Raw genomic sequence first — 20,816 nt, 5'->3', positions numbered from 1 at the left:
AACATCAAAAGAATTTCAGAAACATTTTTCACGCAAAAAATAAACATCTAATTTTATTCACCCCAGTAACTATCACAAAATATATATTCATCTAAAAACACAAAAATGTAACCAAATACAAACATGAGTAACACAAACATTAGACACTGAACAAGTGCAGGGGTTAGTAAATACGTGAGTTTAATACTCATGCTCAGATTCTAATTCTGAAACCATTAGTCACCACTGTACTGGTTTAGATCTGTTCCGCCTTTATATACTCTAACTATAGCACGATTTGATAAATATTGCTTGCTCAACATATCAACAGTTCGGTGGTGCAAAGACACAGGCGCCCAATCCACTCTTTGTGGCACTACGGCAGACATTTTAAACCACCATTTTCCACATAACCTTCATGTACAATGGAACTTCTACATATGTCGATACATTTGTGTTTCGGCATGAATATTGTGGGGTCTGGGCTCTTCACTCTCCATTAGACCTTCATCAGGAAAAAAGAACATTCGACCCCATTACAAGAAACGTTCTTCATATTCAGTGCTGTACATAAAAAACAATCTTCAAAGGGTTCCTTTATTTATGAAAGATTTACGTACATGGGATTACCTTTGTCACCATTCATTGTATTTTACAAGTGTTTAAATGAACCAGTGGAGCAGAACCCCCAACTCACTTGGAACCTCTAAATGGAACCATACTCTGATCCACATTCAGATAACGCGCTTCACTGCTCATTCCTCTTCTCTCAGTGTACTCTATTCAATCGTGTTCTCTGTTCATCTACAATGCGATACATGTTTCTGTATTGATACATTTATACTGCTCTCACATTGTTCCATGGTTCTATTTAGAAAAACGAGGGTACGCACCACTCACTAGTTTCATGCATGTGGCGCTCAGAGTAATTTTACAGATTCTCTCATGTGCAGTCTAATCATTTACATGTTTTGAAAGCCTGATCAAATCAGACCTGGTGCCTCAAGCTGTAAAGAGAGAAAGCACACCTTGTCTTAGTCTTTATTGGTGCTACACATCCTTCTCCATCTACATCGAGAACGTTTGCACTAAAGGTTTTATTTGTTAAGATCCCTCTTCCTTGTTTTGATTAATTATCGATTCTACTTCCCCAAAATCTGTTCTCTTAAACGTATGAAAACTACAGACCGTCCTCCATGACGTCACACATTGGAATCAACTCAAGCCCTTTAGTGTCCCAACAGGGTAACATGCTGCTGAATTGTGTAACTTGCCCGTTTTGAGTATATGCAGGGAAGGCTGCACTCTATGAACTGATATTACTAATCACTGTAAGTGTTAGGGCGCCCGACCGACTCAAACCTACCAATGCCGGGATACTCCTCGCCATTCTATTTCCTCTTCGAACGTTTGGTGTACCTACCCCTGTATTTCGAATTTTGCCTTCTGCTAGCAAGCCCCAGTCATAAAGACTGCTGTTGCGTCATCTGAGTGAGGCCATCACTCACAACAACTAGACCGGCACTCAATACTGCACAGCGTCACAATATCAGAAGCCACATAAGATTGCCAATTCTTTACATGTGAACCACTCACAGCAGTCACATTACTTTGCGTGATTACACACATTGATCACACTTGGAGGCTGTAATGTTATTTCAGCTTACAGTGTATCTGTTGATGCACACATCTATACCAGTTAAACATCGCTCGTACAAATGGTATTAGCATACTTGATCAAAAAACATTTGACCTTTTTGATATGACCATATTTTTTTGATTGTTTTTTTCGGTCACATTAAATTAAATAAGTATATGGCAAGGGGTAAGATAATAGGCGAAGGTGGGCAGAAGTTGGGGGGCTTTGGGGGTCTCCCCCGCATTTTCGACCAAAAAAACACCCCTAGTAAAATAGGTCATGCACAAACACATGCTGTAGGCAAATAATTGCCTATATCCATCAACATTCTTTTTATCTTAGACCGCGGCATGTAATATTCAAAGATTACTGTAACATGTCCCAACCTACACATTTCTCGCGAAATATGGCAAAAACGGGACACAATGCTCATCTCATTACTGGAAACGTATCAACTCTGTACTACGGACCACATTCTACTCACACATTGAGGCCTCTTCCCACTGTATTCAGTTTCTTGATGAGTCTCTGTTCCATTTTTTGCAAAAGAAAATCTATATTATTTGTTCTTGGCCCACATTTGATTTGCATGCCGGCACACAATTGCTTGCACTGCTTCTCCCTGGTGGCCAGAGTACAGACCACGGGCATGTAGGGTGAGAAGGGAGGACATGAGTGGCACAGGCAGAATGAGCAGATGGAAGGGTGGGTCGTGTAAGGGGCCACACAGAAACAGAAATGTGTGTGGGGAGGGGGCAGAAAATAGAGGGTGAAGAAAGAGAGCGCTTTACAAATATATAAAATAACAAAAAAATAAAAGAATAACCTTGCCAGTGTCAGGCTGAGACTGACCGATAGGGCAATAGGACAATAACGGAAATGAGGACCAAATATGCTGATGTGCTCCTGTTTTCTGGGTCAAAATTGGCTCTTTTTTGGTTACTGGGCACTGTTTTCTTTAACCAAAATGGGCCACTTTGTGCTAATTCACCTTGCAACTAATAGTGCTGAACAGTGTTACAGAACAAGTATTCTTTCAAATGCATAATTGGCAACACATTTTACACCTCCCACCCCCTTACTCCAACCGTCTCTCACAAAAGGAATAATTTGTGACTGTGGGACACTTTTTTATTGGTGCCCAAATCAGTTTTATGCCCCGATCCGACCCTGCAGAAGTGGCCTTTAGCGGTCGGCCCGCGGAAACGACATACATGCCAACCCTTCTGCTTTATTGTTATTTGTACTGTCTCACACCTAAGATAATTATATCCCCATTATATCCCCTAATGCAATCCTACGGGAATAATACATTATATCGATTTCTGGGGTGAAATCTCCGTCTCACAGGTGCCAGAATGTTGGCATGTCTGAAACCACCTTCTTATAAAACCAGCAAACGGACATAGATCCAAAACATCTTAATCCCACGGTATCTGAAAAACATTTAATATAAAACCTGATCTGGGCCCTAAGGAAAGTGAAGCACACTTAAATCAAGAACAGAACACTGAAAGGACACACTAAAGGAAACAAAAACAAAACCAACAAAAATAGATTGGTGTTGATTACACAACGTGTCCTGAGCTCCTTTCTGGCTTTGTAATCAGGCAGGCTCCTGAGCTATGAGATGGACTGCCAGGAAGTGGAGGCAAAACAGAAACAGTAACCATGACTCTAGGCCACAGGAAACTAGGCCCGTCAAATGTGACAGGCCATATTCAAATTCAGTTGTACCCAGACGAACTGAGGAGCACTGGCAGGAGAGGATAGAGGGGCACTATAATGGGCCAAACAGTGGCCCCACCGGCTGGTTTAGGTAAGATGGAGGGCTGGAGAGGCCTGGGCTTTGCTTCCCCCCTCGTACCCCATACTAAGGAGCACAATGCGGAAGTGACAAGTGCCACAATGGTGCCAGGGGGAAGGCACCACCTGTCTGTGATACACAAAATGGCAGCATGATGTGAGGATAATGTGGCTGACAATCTGCGTGCAATGTCAGTGTGCTTTATACGCCTCCTGGTATTGCCCGCAAATTGCCCAATGGCCATGCTCTCTCACCATCATAAGCGCTATAATACAGTTTATGACAAAAGCCTGCTTATTGTTTGCATTTTTTTGATGCATGTTTTTAAGATGTCCTTTTCATAGCTCTGTTTTGTAAGTATATACAGCAAAATGACACCAGTAAGAGTGTTGGAAAGTATATGCAGATCCGCAAACAACATAGACTCGTATGCGCATGTTGACACCACCACCTTGGATGCAGATGAGTCCTAGTGGCTTTGGGTTGTAGTCCCTGCTTTGCCATTTGACCTATTGTTGTGTGATTCTGGACTTATCCCTGCGTTGTAGTAAACTACTAGTCGAATAATAGTGTATTGAAAACAGCATATGCTCGCTTTCAGTACCTTCACAAGACACTGAATTATTTTTAGTTTATGCAGTATCCAGGCACTCAAAATGTAGGGAAAAAAGAAGATACGTTATCTAAGCTTCATGCACGCCAGGTGAGTGCAGCCCATGAAGACCCATGCTTTTCTTTGCATTCTGAGCCTTCTGTTTGCAGTGGAAATCATAGAACTGCAACTACCAGAATGCAAAGGATAAACACAGTGCAGGTTGTTGTTTTGTTTAAAAAGTAAAAGCAGAAAGAGAAAATAACAGAGGATCTTGGGGTAAAAGATACCTTCACTAGGCTGAGGCCATCATTTTTTCTGATAGATTTCAAGACCACCTGGGTCTTGTCCTCATAGTGTGTTATTATTATTATTATTATTATTATTATTATTATTATTATTATTATTGAGCACAGACCTAGCTTCAGGAATCGATGGAGTGCTTTACAATCATGGGGGAAAACATGCAGAGGGAAGCAGAGAAACAAGGGAGCGTGGAGTTAACAGGTGGGGGACGGCTCGGTGGAGTAAGCCATGAAAAGGTATCCATCTGCTGCTTTTTGCTTTTCATAAACAAAACAAATTCCTGCAGTGATTGGTTGGCTGCCACGGCATTCCTACCTCTCCTTGAAGGATACAGCATGACTTGATGTGCAACACCAGTCTGACATGGGCTTGGGGGAGAGATATAGTCAGTGTGTGTACATATTTTGGGACTTCTGCGTTGAACAAATTGTAGAACCTTAAGAAGCCCTTTAATGTGTCTGAAGTATGTAGACATGAAAATATGGCATATTTCTTCAGAAGGCGTGTCAGTAGTTTAGCGGAGGGATGCACTGGCATCAAGACCTAGGATTAAACTAGGGAGGTGTATAGTCCTCTCTCCTATCAGCCCTCCCAGCAACAGAGCCATGCCTACCGGAAGGGACCATAGGAATAGATTGTTGGGTGGGACCAAGTTCTCCCCTTCTAGATGACTAAAAAGAGCTGCATACCATTATTCTCCATGTCTGCCTTTGCATGTGTTGGTGGTTTGCAACACTAACTTTAAAAACCTTCCTTTTTTATAGGACCTCCAAACATGGGTAGCCGTTGCTCCAGAAAATGGATTTGTCCTAGTCTCCTTTGGGGCAGGAGTGAAGTTCCTGTCAGAAGACATCGCTAACAAGTTAGCAGGGGCCCTGTCAAGACTTCCTCAAAGGGTCCTCTGGAGGTAAGTGGGGTGCACTGGTGGGGGATAAAGAGCCACTTTCGAGACATTTGGTTGGTCAGAATATTGCAGCTCTTTATTGCTGCTTGCAGGGACCCTCAGAAACAGCTGTTTAAATCGGATGTGTTGTTCCCCCAACATCAGTAGAGATGCTGTACCGTGTCCGCAGGTCATCCAGTCTCTTCTTTTGCTGTTTCTTTCTGTGAAAGTCACTGCCATCAGAGGACAGTCTCTTTTTGTATTGGGCTGCGTTTCACCTATATTTGTTGTTGATTGTCTTTCCTCTGCTGGTGACGGGTGACTTGTTAAATGTATAATACTAGACTTATTACATTGACCGTGGAGTGTTGAGAGCGCCACCTTGCCCGCCGGATTAGGTTATGGGAGGGGGTTCGCTTTCAAAGTGTCAATCAATTAAGTTATTTATGTGTATTATTAGAAACAATGAAACACAACAAAAATAAGCTGGCACCACATAACGATATATTATACAATCCTTATTTAAAAAAAACATAGACATGTTGAAAAAGAAGAAGCATTTCATACGTTCACTTTAAAAATCACACAACCTCGTTCCTTCTGCTGTGGCTTCCTTTCCTCTGCATGGAACATGTTGCCCTGAGGCCCGGGTGAGGTATTGGGAAACTGCAAAGACCATGGCAGAATTTACCATGGACATCAAAACAGCCATGGCCACACTAGCTATTCTCTTACCCTTCCCATTGAACAGGACTGCCAAGCATAGAGGAAAAGGGGCACAAAGGAAAGAAACATGCACGTGTCTCCAGTGCCTCCCCGCACTGGCAGTCAGCAGAGTCCCTTTTCCCTGCTCGCCGACTGACAGTGCCAGGGGGAGATGACCCACTCGCAGTCTAGTGTACAACCTCCTTGCTCTGGGAGGCGTCATCATCATGGCCAAGCAATCCTTGTCCTAAAAAGATGTTTATGATAAAAATAGGATATGGCATTGGCCTTCTTACTGCCACGCCAAACACTCGCTCGGCCAAATGGTAAGCCTTCTGGGGTTCACAATATCCTGACAACACCCCAGTCTCCCAAGAGATACCTCACATAGGAAAGGCCAAGACGTCCTGTCTTCACCCCGGAGTGAGCAGAGGAATGAAATCTTTCTCGCTGTTCACCCAGTAGAACTTTCCCATGCCCTACCTACTTTCCATGGAAGAAGCAGTAGTAGGATTTGCATTATCTTGTTATCAGTATGCTCACAGTGCGAGCGCTCTGTTTCCTTCCACTAATAAACACATGATGGGCCTCATTACAAGGTTGGAGGTAGCCTTGCTGGTAAAACCGGCAAGGCTACCTCCAAACTTGCAACAGGGTCCGGCACCCGCAAATGGGCAATTACCGGGGTATTATGGCCCCACCGGACCCGGTAATTGCCCTTTCGTGGGTGCTTGAATCAGGTGATCCCCATTCCCAATTTGAGCCCCATAGGGCTCAATGGGAATGGGGATGCCTGTAGCACCAGCACGGTTCATTACCATGCCGGTGATACAGGCAAGCTGTGCTCGCGGTGCCGTTCATTCTGCCAGGTCAGACCTGGCGGAATGAAAGGCACCCACGAGCACAACTTGGAGTTTGCCGCTCCGGATACAACGGTACCGGTAAACTTTCAGATACCGTTGTATCCGGACCAGCAAACTCGCAATTAGGCCCATGATGTCAAAATATCTTTCAAATGAAGATGTATTGAGGGAGTCTCTACTAATTAAAACAAAATGGAACATTTATAAATGAGATTCCATTAATTCACGTTTGACTGTTCATTCCCAGTTAAAAGGTTGTAAAGGAGATCAAATACTAAGGCCAGATCTTTCGTGAGAAACGATGATTTTGTTATAGATAGCAGTTACCACAAATGGTGACAGGTCTCTTAACCCCAGAGGCCTCTAATATGACAATGCTACACCTCCAACATAGTGAGCATTTAAATGTATACGCTGCATGTTCTCCTTGCATTTACTTCTTTTGTTCAGTGGAGTAATATCATCAGGCAACTGCCTTTTTCCAGTTCATGCCTTAAAAAAGGAGTCACACCCTCAACTGAATTTTTATGTTTTCATCTGCTTCAAGAAAAGCTGTCCCCTGACTACAGCAAGTCCCTAAATGTCACAGTGTGTATATGTCTTTACCAGTTGGAAATTCACTTGCTGGATTAATGTGATGGAAATGACAAAATGACAGGAGTCTTTAGACACCGTAATACGGCAATGCGAGCCAGGTGTGTGGAATTATGTGTAGTGAATATCCATTAGTAGGATCAGCGGACGAATGTAGCATGAGTGGTATGTCTTTGCAAATTAGTAGTGCAAACAGAGCCAGCATTGCCATGGTGAGCTTGCCGTGGTTGTAGGTTATTGTTGAAGCAATATCACCAGTCCCACAGTTGTGCCGCAGAAACGGAGAAGAAAGCGAGAGGTGTCTTCTCCCTGCAGTTGGTTCTTTTGGTCCAGTGGTGCAGCACCACCAGACCTGCTTGTTACCACCTCCTAGTTTTCCATAGTGTCTTTCAGGGTCCTTTATTTCCAATGGAATCAGTGAAATTTAGAAAAAGAAATGTTGTTTGACAATCTTTGTTAATTGCTGCAGTTTCCCCAAGTAGAAAGTATTTGACAGAAAAAACCTTGTTGAAATAATACATGTTGTTTCGACATCCATGAAGCATGGGGGCAGGGTTCAATGAAGCTTGTCCCACTGCAAATCTCCGACAGAACTTGAAGCAGCACAGGCAAGAGAATCAGTGCTCTGATGTACACAATGCTTCAACATTAATTCCTGTTCATCGAACAAGTGACGTCATTTCTGTGAAAACAAATTGCCCAAATGATGAGCTCCCTCAACTTGGAATAAATCAAAAGTATTTTGTAAGCAAGGAACTGGTTTGGTATCCAATGTACAAGCGCAGGAAGCATTGCTGTGTAGCTGTTGATCGCAGTCGCTCCAGACATAGCCTGTAACACATCACTCTCCGCTGTTGAACCTGTTCTTCCATGGCCGTTTCCACTGAAATAAAGAATCTTTAATGATGAACGGTGCTGACAGTGCTGCATGTGTGCACCCTACATTAGCTCTGTCTGTGTCGACCGCTTGAAGATGATGCAGGATATTTTTCAGACTTTTAGTTTTGGAAAAAAAAATCTTCTTGTTTCATCATGATAATTGTGAATACCTCACAAAATTGTGTTAATGGGGCCTTCAAGTCTGCAACAAGATAGGATGTTTCTTGAAATCTTAGTAGTATGGTGGGATACCTTTCACCAAGTGTTTCAGTTGACAGGTTCCCAGCCATTGCCCATGACCCAGCCATTCCCCCGAATCCCTATAATTTTGATTGCACATGAACATTTTTTATTGACCCCCAACATTTTTTATATACTTTTTATATAAAATTGATAAGAACCTCAATCATTTGTATTTAACTTTGATGAGAATCCCACTAATTTGTCATAAAAATGTAATAGGAACCCCCAAACATTTTAATATACATTTTATATACATTGGATAAGAGTATCAATGGATTGGATATAAATAGGTATATGCTTTTGAGTGGTTCTATGGCTATGCCACTTTTGGAAGTGGGGGTCTTACAACATGGATATACACCTATTACTGTAGGCCTTGAAAACAAGTATGCTCTTCAGACTTTTGTAGCTATCAAGGGAACTGCAATTATGAACAACTACTTGCTGTGACGACATGAACACATTCCCCTAAAAATGATCTAATTGTGTAGTCAGCAGAAAATAGTCTGTTCTAATTGACTAGTTTACACTCAGGTAACTTATTGCCACAATGGAATGTTCTTATTGGACAACACACTTTCAGCCAACTCGCGATGTGCATACCCCCAACAGGACCTAATCATGGAGCGAATGTGAACAGTGAAGTCAACACACCGTGGCAATACAATGGGCACAATTCTTCTTTCCTATGAGACCAGAAAACTTGGAAACCCTGAATAGCTCTTTCCACCTTGCAGCTATACCCTTTGGCAACACCTCTTGTGACTCCCATCTTTAAACATGTTGCTTACCTATAACACAACCTTCTCTAGCTCTCTTGGGAACCATGTATCTTATAAAAAAAACACAGCCAAGGAACTGCTCTTGGGGATTAATTTCTCTGATTTATTTGCTCTATTTGGTATATCTGCGGCAGTTCCAATGGTGTTGCCTCTTTCCAATGGGGGCATTATGACCTCAACCTATTTCCATGCCTTGTCAATGCCTGCACCCTGCGCCTTGTTCTCGGTAAGATGTGTCCTTCACAGCTGCAAAACTAATCTATCTTCTGGGACAGGAATGTTATAATGAGTTTGAGTACCAGCCCGTGTGAGTTGCTATGCCTCACAATGATAGCCAAACTCTTCACCTGCCCACCTGGGACATTAGCATTCTGACTGGGCCTTATCCAAAATGGCAGAACTCTTGCAAATACAGCCCACAGGTCTTATGTTACTAAACCTCAACATCTATCCTACTGAATATTAATGACTTTTACACTACATGATGCTGCAGCCACCCCTTCAACAAGTAGCAAAATAACATATTCTGAGTTCTCCTAAATGCAAAACAAAACACAACCTAATTCACTAACGCTTGCTACAAAGTCCTTAAACTATTGGACCCTAAACTCAAATCATAATGAGCAATAGTGTTGCTGCTCTTCCTTTCACCATATAATGCTCTCCAAAGTGTGTTGAATGGCCAAAATGCTGACACTAAATGACCAGCTCTCTGTGCTAATAAAATGTATGCAGTGTAAACCTCCTCCCACCGTTGGGACGCTCACTTACATCCCAATAACAGATCAATCATTATGTAAAATATGCTACATGTTGAGCCCTAAACGTCGTTTAAAAATGATGCGCCTAATACATCCGTTAACCGAGCTAAAGGTTGGGAAAGGGGTGGAAAAATGTGTGTTTAGAACGTTGTGGGCTATACAAGTGGTGAATAACCCCTTCTTGAAAATTAAGCAGATTAGAGAAGGGTGTCTGTTGTGTGTTAGAAGCATAATTGAAAAAACTGTTTGCAAGTGAGGGGATAAGACATAAGACACAGCAGAGCAATGTGCATGGTGCCCCATAAACTGACCTATGAAGATTGAGAATGTAGATATTTTACATCTGTTTACGCTTATTTGCAGGAAATAGAAAATTACCACCTGTTACAAAGGTGCCAATTTAGAGTGAAACCCGCCAGTGGATGTTTAGAGCAATTACTGTTGGCTTTACTTAAAGAGCATCTAGGCAGTATTTCCCCAAGTACGTTGTGTTATCTGGAAACACCACCGCAGGTATAGAGACGTGAATGTAACAATGTTCTTTGTACCGCGAATATATATTCCACCAGATTCCATCCTAGAATGGACCCCAACTGGGAAAATCACTACAAGGTTCTTTTTGACAATGTGTAGCTGCCTGTGGGACCTATATTGAGATTGAAGGTGTACGACATACAGCCTCATTTCCTAGGCACTAAAGGACATTGGCTGCTTGATAGGGAGCATAATGAATTTCTATTAGCCACCGCTATAATGTGCATTTTTGTTTATCGACGCAGTGAATGGAAGGGTGTGTATCAAGTAAGTGCGCATACTGCAGAACTTGTAGCCCAATTGGTAACTGTACAGCAGCTGACAACCTGAAATATTGAGTGTGAATACAGATTTGATGGTGTAAATGTGAATAAAAATCTGTTACTCATAAAATGTCATTGTGTCTTTATTTCTAACGGTTATCGGGTGAACATGTCCCACGTAAAGCTGTCCGAAATATATTACGATGGAGTGGGGTGTTGGTAGTTATGGAGGTGTTGAAGGCTTGCATCAGAAAATGAGAACTGATGGTGATAATGGGTCATGGATCGCTGTCAAGACGTGGCTTTCGGAGCATTTCTATGTGCTACACAAGCCAGTCCGAAAACAATTGAACGATCAATGACATTGCTATCTGATATCGATAAACAATGGAAGGCAGATCTTATGGATATAAGTCAATTCCAGGGGGACAATGATGGCATCTATTACATTCTAGCCTTCATCGATGTCCTATGAAAATACATCTATGTTGAGGCTTTAAAAGGCAAGAGGGGTCCCAGTGTGGCAATAGCTTGCAAATGCACATTTAACAGCGGGCAAGTACCTGGTAAACTACAGAAGCCGGCAAGGAATTTCTAAATAAACCACTACAGGCCCTTCTAAAACAACACAGGTGCATTATTTCATAAAACACTCCGCTGTTGTATAACGTTTTATCCAAACTTTTAAAACACTAATCTGGTGTTTCTTCATAGCTCAAAACACCCGTAAATGTGTGGACATGTTACCCGCATTTCTAAATGTGTATAAAACACACAGCCTAGAGCTATTAGAACCCCCCCATAGCTGTAACACCCCAGAATTCCTTGGAGGTCTGAAAAAAACCTGTATGCCAATAGACTTTCTGAAAAGGAGACACAAACTCCCCTTAAAAAGGGGGCTCCTGTGTGGGTATGAAAGCTCAAGGCCGCCTTTACAAAGGGGTATAGCAGAACTACAGCAATGAGATCTTTATCATAGATGGAGTCGCTCTCTGGGAAGGTACTTATATATACAGACTAATTGATTACTTAGGGGAAGCTGTTGGAGATGTCTTTTATAGGGAGGAGGTCCAGAAATTCAACAAAGTCCAACACTAAGTTTATAGAATAGAAGAATGTATAACTAGTAAAGGCCGTGGAGCTAAGAAACAATATCTAGTGAAATGGTGGGGTGGCCTGCGAAATTCAACAGTTGGGTAGACGCTGGTTCTATAGGGGCCACAGATGTTTAGCAGGAAAGTCATGGAGTTACACCTTTTTAAATTATGCTCCAGGGCAACACCTTCGCAGATACATTCCCATAGAACAAATTAGCAAACTTAACCGTTAAGCTGGTCAAACCCGTACATTTGGAATGACAGTGAACTGTGACACTCACAGAAGTTCAATATGTCAATACGTGACACCACAGTTATCATAAAACGAATAAACCTGTCAAGGCTTTCACCAGGACAGTACACTGGGGGTATTACCCAAATATGCAGGGATCTTGTCAGAGTCATTAACTAAAGCACATCAAACATACCAGAGTATGGCGATACAGTGTTACATCTAGACCCGCATCAGCAGGAAGTTTTCTTTTAGGCACCGGACACGTCTGTCAGGTTGTCAATAACGGGGAGACTGTCTAATGTATTGGGAACCGTGCAACACGTTGGAAGTGTAGAACTGTGGGACAATTCCCAAACTGATATTAATGGGGGGTTTTACAATTTACTGATTTACAGCAATATAGTGGAGTATCAAACAGTGGGGGATAGCTTTGCAACATTACTTAGAACTGTGGAGATTAGAGGAAAACACAATGATATTGTGAACATTCAATACAGCAAACTCGATTACATCCCCATGTGTAAAAACATTTCGACTCCATCAACATACAGATAAGAGACCATCAAGGACAGTTGTATCATATAAATATGGAAACATCTGGAAAACAGTGTTACAATGGTTGTGGTGAGGAACTATGGGAACCCCAAGGCCTATATGGAATATTACAGGACAAAGGCTGGCTACGGCGATCAGCCATATTTCAGTGGAAGCCCCATTATGTATGAAGCAGAGCTCTGTGGTATCTTTAGAACTCTCTTCAGACGTGCAATGCCCTTCCTATGCTGCGACTTCAAATTAGCTGAAACACACATGAAAACAGCTGCCACAAGTATTGCGAAAGACATAATTGGGAGTGTGACAACAGCTGTTGCCAATTGTCTCATCAAAAAGAAAAAGGAGGAGCAGGACAGATCAGGCTTCATTTATAGACCCTACAGGTGTGTTAAGAGGAAGAGGTCCACATCCCATCTAGTTGGAGCACCAGAACCAATTAAGAGAAGAAGCTACAGGGTCCAACGCAGACATCAGACTAAGAAGAACCGCATTAGTCCTAAAAGACACAAGGGCAGTGATATCTTCTAAAGAATAATGTCCTTCTTCTACGGGTTCTCCGGGGAGTGCGAGAAATTGGAGCTTTATTTCAGCATACCACTGACCCAGCAGCGTGAACAGCTTTATCATGGAGGTGTTGCCTCTGGCTGTGCTATCGCTGCTTGCTCCCATATAATTCTTTGTATCAGGGTCAACTGACATGTATCTGGATTTGAACAACACACTGCTGTATTTAACTTGTAAAATAATTTCTGATGACACCAACATCACGCAGTGGAGTAACGTTGCTGAAAATGTTGGGGGGAACATGACATCTGAAGAAAAGGTGCCCCAGCCAAATGAAAGGGGACAAAATGGTGTGCCCTGAAAGTTGGGGGGGATAAACACCCCTGTCGCCCCCTAAAATTACACCCATGACATCACGGCTAGCGCATGAGTAGCTACCATGGTATACCCCATAGCTTAAATGTTCAACCAAATGAACTTAACACTGGGCCATTGAATGATAGCACAGAGCGATAATATTTATGCCTACAGGGCCTATATAGTAAGCATATTAAATTATGGCCCGATGCATTGGAAAACCAGCTCTTGGCCGGTCTCTTTTACTGAGAGATTGCAGGGCAGTTCAACACCACTGTTCTGGATGATGAGAATGCAGGGTTCGTAAAGAGAGCCAACTGCGCCAGGATCAGTAGAACATTCAATTTATTGGGATGTCTACATTCAGGCCTTTTCTTCCAGGATAAACTGTTGATCAATGACATTGACCTTAAAGCTAAACTCTCCAGAAACACTGATGCTTTCTGTCTCATCAGCAGGGATGCAGAACTATACAAGCTAGTTATTGTGTGGGCTAGCTTGTTCATTAAATGTGTGAGCTTCTCCCCAACCATTAGACTAGTACATGCAGAGGCATTGCAAATATTTAACGTGAAGTACCCGGTTGAGAGGGTAGCTCTTAAACTCTTCAACATCCCTATTGGTAGCTGCGGTACCAGGCAAGACAACCTGTTCCTGGGACAACTCCAAAAAATAATCATCATGGAGATTGTAGAAACCACATCCCTCACAGGCACATACGCTCAAAACCCCTTCGACTTCAAACACTGTAACGTGAACTAAGCAGCATTGCATAACAATGTTGTCTTGATCCCTGCCAAAGCAGACACATCTAACTTTGGACTTGCAAACATTCATGGAGTACATGGGGCTGGTGTCAATTAAGGGGAAGCACATGTGTGATGCTACAGCTGCATTTCCATACAATGAATATACCTGCGGCTACATGCTACTGCCTTCAATCTAAGACCTGACAACGCATCATCTGGCCATTATAACCTATTGAGGATTGGGAACTACAAGCTGATATAAAGTTTGAAGGAAACCTAGCTTCTAGTGTGGAGAATTTTTGATAGCGTTGTCAAGATCAATTTTGCAACAAAACATACTCTTTGATATTTAATGGATAGTCTCTAGATAAAAGGATTCCTGCATAAACATAGACACGCCCGGAAAACATTCAACTGTGTGTATGCCAGCGATACATGCTTCACACGACTACCCTGAACTCAGTGGTTAGCCTGGCGGTGAACACTGATCCGCAGACCCAGGATGGAACGCATTGGATAGCTCTGTGGTTTGAGGGGATACAGCAACAGTGTTTGACAGCTTGCCATACTTCCCGCAACATCCCATGGACGTCAGTGTTTTAATGAATTATGTGAAAAGCATTGCAAGTATTTACGTTACACCACCATACCGGTACAAGACTCTAAAGCTATTACATGCGGACAACACTGTATTTTTTTTATCATTCAAATGTCAGAATGGAGATCATTGTCAGCTTTTTTAAAACGTACTAGAACAATCGCCAGCGAAACGATCAATTGGTGATGAGATTCATTAATAATAAGACATTACACACCGTGTATGGATCTTGCAGCCTTTTTACCCTGTGTCAGAAATGCAGATGTGTATGTTCTATCTAGTGCTATCGTGTATGAATAAAATAACTTGTTAAAGAATCAACAACTGTTGTGTGTTATTATACATAAATATAACAGTGTAATTAACAACCAGTCTGTTTTACTCATTGTAAACATTTTTTTATAAAAAACATATTTAATACAGAAAGGATAAAAGGCAACAGTTATACTTAAACCAGTTTCTTTAATACGTAGAGGTTAAAAAGCCAGAGTTAAACATAAAACAGTCTTTTTAATACATAGAGGATAAAAGGCATCAGTTATAATTAAAACAGTTATATATTGTTTTAAATACATCCAAACATCAGATCGTTCGCACTTATCAGACAACCAACTCAGGTGTATGTGTCTCCTGTGAGGCCTAGGCGCTTCAAAGGTATAGACGGCAGGATCATCACAGTAGCAAGAGGGGTTGGGTGAAGCCCCAGGTAGGCCACCATGCTTTAGGACTCGGCGATCAGGATCTGTTTATAGAGGTTATTGCCCTCGGTGTAGTTATAGGACTGTGTTGTTGTGGGTAGTGGGGGCACAAGTATTTAGCCTCTCCAGAAGACATTGTTGGGTAACATTACCTACAACGGATGTCGGGATATTTAAATCAGCAACTGCCTGCATGAATTCATTCCAGCCGCTGGGGGCATTTTCCATAGAAGTTGCCTGTCGACTTGCAATACCCCGTACTAGATCATAGAGGTTTGAGCCCCTAACAACCCAACCTCTGTAGATAAATTCTCCCCTATCGGTCCATGCCACCACATCCTTTTCAAGCGCCAATTAATGTAGCAATAGTTTTGCATTAGGTTTGTAGCGCTGGCTATGTGTTTTCACCATGTCCGCCACAACAGGGTCTACTGCCTGTGGAACCTTCCTAATACTTATTCAGGGGGTATATATAATGTTAGTTTGTTCTTTTCTACATTGCCATGCTTATCGTGATTTAAGTATTTATGCAGAAAATCTGTGTATAAGGCACTTTATAATTAGCTGTTAAATCAGATCTGCGTTGAGCCACATGGTGTTAACCTTCCCCATATCCTAATCCTCCGGGGGTGTGGGGGCCAGGCTTTCTAACTGCCACGTTTCCACCACATATATTTTGTGAGCGTGCTCCATCACTGACCCGTGAGCAATCTGGTGATTGGCGGTATGGCTATGCCTATGAGAGATCCTATGAATCCACTAGCCTGCAAGGCCACTTTTCTTTTAGCCCGTATCGATACCAACTTATTAACCAGTTTCTTGATGACGCCCTTCTTCTGTTTTAACCGTTACTGGTGTTGTGTTAGGGCGGCGTGTCCTTTTAAAGTGTTCTAGGTAATCTCTGAAATAGCGGCCAGCAGATCATCAGAGGCCATCACTAGAATGACCTTGCATTGTTGAGTGGTGGTGTTTACAAGCATTTTGAGCAGCTAAATGTTTCTCTGTGTGCGTGATGACATATTGAAAGCTCTAACAGCTACTGACACAGACTGTTGTTAAGGGTGTTTTCTAGAGGTTTTAGATTACTTTTTATGGATGTAGACAGCAGGTAAACCAGGTGGGAATATCTTGATGGCAATCTATAATCCTCTGGAATGGTTGTTTTTAAGTCAATTTACAGATAACCGTAAGATTTAGTGGTAGCATCTTCAAAAGCCTCCATGAAGAATTGTGTTTTGGACGGATAAATCTGTGAAGCTATCTGGTCTAGTTGTTGCTTATCATGGGGGTTTTAAACAACACTATATAACTAGCATTTAGTGTTATAGATCTCTTGCTCCTACCCATGTTGAATATGTTCTGCACGATGTAGCAAATGCTTAGATTGCAGTGATGCAAATACTGAGTAAAGGCTTTTCCAGTTCAGCCCTCTGACCCTCCTCTGTCATCAAATCGTCCACAATGACCATATTCACCATGCTCAGCAGTAGCAGGTGATCATCGTTGAGACTGTCCGGCATACCTTCTAAAAATTGAAGGTGTTTAAACTGGTGCTATAATGTTGTATAGAGATGCTTCCAGAAGCTGTCGAGCCATACAATATTTGTGGGAACACATATCATCACTGTGTGGGAATTTTCTAGAATTTTACTGACAAAATATCTCTTACCGCAGCTGGAAGGGTCAGCCCGCACACACTCAAACGGATGTTGTAGTTTGGTATCCATCACACCAGGTACTAAATAGCCATGGGGATGCGTCAAGCCACCTGGTGCAATGTCCTTTTATGTAACATAACGCTGAGAGTCTTTTATACAGTACTCATGCTAATTTACAATTGTTTTTAATTGTGCACAATACACATCTGTGTAACAGTGATAGACCTTGGGGTTTTATGCACATCTCCCTGTGTATACAACTGTAAAAGATCTTTAAAATTGTCAAAATATATCTTGAGTGTATTGTTAACGTTCTGCGTTATGCCTTTCACTCTCCTACTGACAGTCATGAGATATGTGTGATAGGTGTGTGTTTTAGGCCCTGGGGATACAACCTCAACAATGTGCTTGCCTGATGCTAGCTCTGAAGTTAGATCCTCTAAGTAATCGCTGGTGGGCGGATTGACATCATTGGGAGGCTGACAATAATAACACTATCAGTGTCATGATACAGAACCCTCTCGTACAATTACTCCATCACACCGTACAGCTTTAAGCGTGCATGAGCGGTGGTGAATGCAACTATGAATATATTAGTATTGTCAGAAGTTGTTGGATATTCATCTGCATATCTCCAGCACAAACACGCTGTTTCATCATCTGTGCACACACAGCTATCCACGTCGTAGGAATTATCGAATAAATAATCGTGAAACTCATCGCGGTCTGTGATAAGGGCCGTGTTTGACAAATTAACTCTTTCTGCAAACTTGCTCCATAGTGAATTAAGGCATAGGTTTTCTAACAACTGCTGAGCGTGTTGACCTTGATGTTTTCCATATGCAAATGTATGCCCTGTTGTTTGTAATAATCATGCTTATAAGTATGTTTAGCGGCATCATCCACACACCACAATGGTAAAAAGAGGACTCTTGTTTTTGTTGGCTGTACATCTGGATATAACCACTGAACTGCTCTAGGGTGATTGTTTTAAAATGTCATATCTCAAAGCCGCCAGTATCTCAATTGCCGCTCTTCATCCGTATGCTTACACCCAATCAGTTTTGTTTCCACACATGTAAGACACAGTGAGAACATTAGCTTACCATCACATCTATATGGCAGCACCGGTAAGTAAAGGCCTTGGGATAGATAGACCTTGCACCTGATCGAACTGAAATACTGTTCTAAAGCCCCAAAATTGTCAGTTTCTCCTTGTTCACAGCTGTGTATAGACTAGTAAAATCTAAATAATGAATTTGCTGTGGTGGTGTAACTTCTACGACCTCCATACAATGCATCTCAGGGTTGTGTGGGGTCGGCCTGTCTCATCTCTTTAAAAAAAATACACTTTTGAACTGTTTTGCACCATTGCGCACCACTCATGTTCCCAGATACTGACAACACAAACACCCTGACTGGTAGGAAAGTCACTTTCAACAGAGTGTGTCTATACAAATATTCATAAGTAGTATTAGTCAGAGTATTGAAAGACCCAGCTGAATAACATTCGGGACAACCGTGATAAAAATAACTGTTGAAGTTTGTAGGCTGTTTTCACCCCTTGAACCAGAGCATATCTGTCCAACCATTATTTACCATAGAGATTCTCATTGCCGCCAGTTAGGACATGTTGTATGGCAATGCTTCATTCTCTGCTATGTATAAGAGCCATTGACTAGCCACGGTGGAATAACATTTCTGACACCTGTGGTATGAATCCTGGGGCAGAAGCGTGATTGTTTCAGGCTCTAGGTATAAATCTCTGTAGATCTGCATACAACAACTCGCCAGTGTAATACTTTTAAAAGAACCAACGTATGACACATGTAAGTCCCTCTGTATAGGTGTTAACTGATGGGTCGTTTGGATAATCTCATTCCTGAATAAATTACAAGCCTGTCTTAAAATGTTGACATCTTCTTAGGATAAGCCCTTAACTCCTGGCAAAAGTCAAGCACAGTGTGTTCATGTGCCTTTTACCATGTAATGAACTGGTCTTTCTGGCTAGGCATCATATACTGAGCACCATATTGATCAGGGGCCGGGATCGAGCCTATGCAGGTTTGGTTAGCAGCCACATTGAAAAGATGTGGAAATAAGTCCTTTGAGCCAGCCAGGGAAACTAAAAGCAGCAGCCTGATCAATGCATGCATTTTTGTTATTTACAATGGTAATACTAACAGCCCCACCATCTTGAACGCCAACAGGGTCAACCTGGAGGTTATCACACACATAATCTGGAATAGCATCACATTTCCTTTCACTTACAACAGCGGGATCATTATGCACGGCTATATACAGAGGATCAACAAATGTTTTAGGGGTCACATGGCACAGCTTCTACACCATGCCACAAAGTTCCTGAGTGGACAAACCAAAACAGGGCTGTCACTCATCAGCCCTCAGAGTATCCAACAATGTGTCTATGTAATAAAAATGTGCACTCTCATTAACAGGCCAATCACAAGCCCCCCCATCCTCATCATCATCCTCCCTCCCAAGTGCTGGGATATTCAAACTGAGGGGTGGCAGGCTCACACTGTGCAAAATACCCTATGTCTACTGGAAAAGGATTGCACAGGTGTCTGATGGTCTTGTCGGTTGGGCTCAGTGGGACATTGACAACACTATCTGTGATATTTTCTTCAGAACTAATATCTGTTATACATTTCCCATTAGCTAACAGTGTAGATTGAGTTTTATTAATGAAGGTTTGTCATAGCAGTATCCTCATCATTGCTAATTACCACCTCATGGGTTGCATCACCCCCCTGTTGAACAAGAATGTGTGCCACCCCGCTATAACAATTGCCTGTTACTGATATCCCCTGAAGGCCTGGTACATTGGCATAGATAATAGATGGAACACCCCCTAATCCCCAACTAGACGCTTGTTTATTTTTTAATCTTAAGCATTTCCCTTTAGATCTTGCCCCTAATTCAATAACTTGTTCATTTTGTACCTGGGGTTGAAGCTTTTGTCTTTTGTGAGGGCTGTCATTTATATCTACATACCCCAGCTCGCGCTTCAACTCCAGTCTCACTCGGGGTTGTTGAACTCTTTGCAAAGGTTGGTTTAACCCCAAAACCATCCAGTGCCTCGCATGATGGCGCAGGCATTACAAGCGGTCCCAACGCCACTTCCACACATTCAATAGAGGGTTGCACATTCAAAGGAACATCCTATGCTGCTGGCTGGAGCCCAACCTCATGCACCGTGATGGCTGGGGCCTAACTCCATGCACTGTGATGAAGCAAGCCCAGCGCGATGAAGCAAGCCCACGCCCTGTAGCACACCCATGGTACAAATCAGTCCCCCAGGCTCTCTGATCTGATATAACAACAAACACATTCTGATACAGTGTAGGGCCCCTGTTCCATCGGCCCTTGCTGAAGCAAGGCTGTGCCCTGTAGCAGTCCCATTTTGCAAACTAGCATGAGCCCCTCTGATCCAGTATAGGGGCCCTCTGACCATATAGCTGAGGGGTCACAACTCCATGGGGGTTATTGATGAAACAAAACCACGCACTAT

At 42.4% G+C, this 20,816-nt stretch overlaps 1 protein-coding gene across 7 annotated transcripts in view; it reads left to right on the top strand.

The window, feature by feature from the left end:
- UGT8 (UDP glycosyltransferase 8) overlaps window positions 1-20,816 on the top strand; it is a 570,821-nt gene that overhangs the window by 489,313 nt on the left and 60,692 nt on the right. For all 7 annotated transcript variants that reach the window (XM_069631073.1, XM_069631068.1, XM_069631072.1 and 4 more), the window contains one exon: window positions 5,088-5,230. In XM_069631073.1, the coding sequence (XP_069487174.1) occupies window positions 5,088-5,230 (143 nt within the window). The remainder of the gene's footprint in view (window positions 1-5,087; window positions 5,231-20,816) is intronic.

This window comes from Ambystoma mexicanum, chromosome 6q, assembly GCF_040938575.1.
Source record: "Ambystoma mexicanum isolate Mex_15411 chromosome 6q, UKY_AmexF1_1, whole genome shotgun sequence".
Taxonomy (NCBI): domain Eukaryota; kingdom Metazoa; phylum Chordata; class Amphibia; order Caudata; family Ambystomatidae; genus Ambystoma; species Ambystoma mexicanum.
The sequence above is the reverse complement of the archived record's forward strand: the minus strand, read 5'-3'. Positions and strand labels throughout refer to the sequence as shown.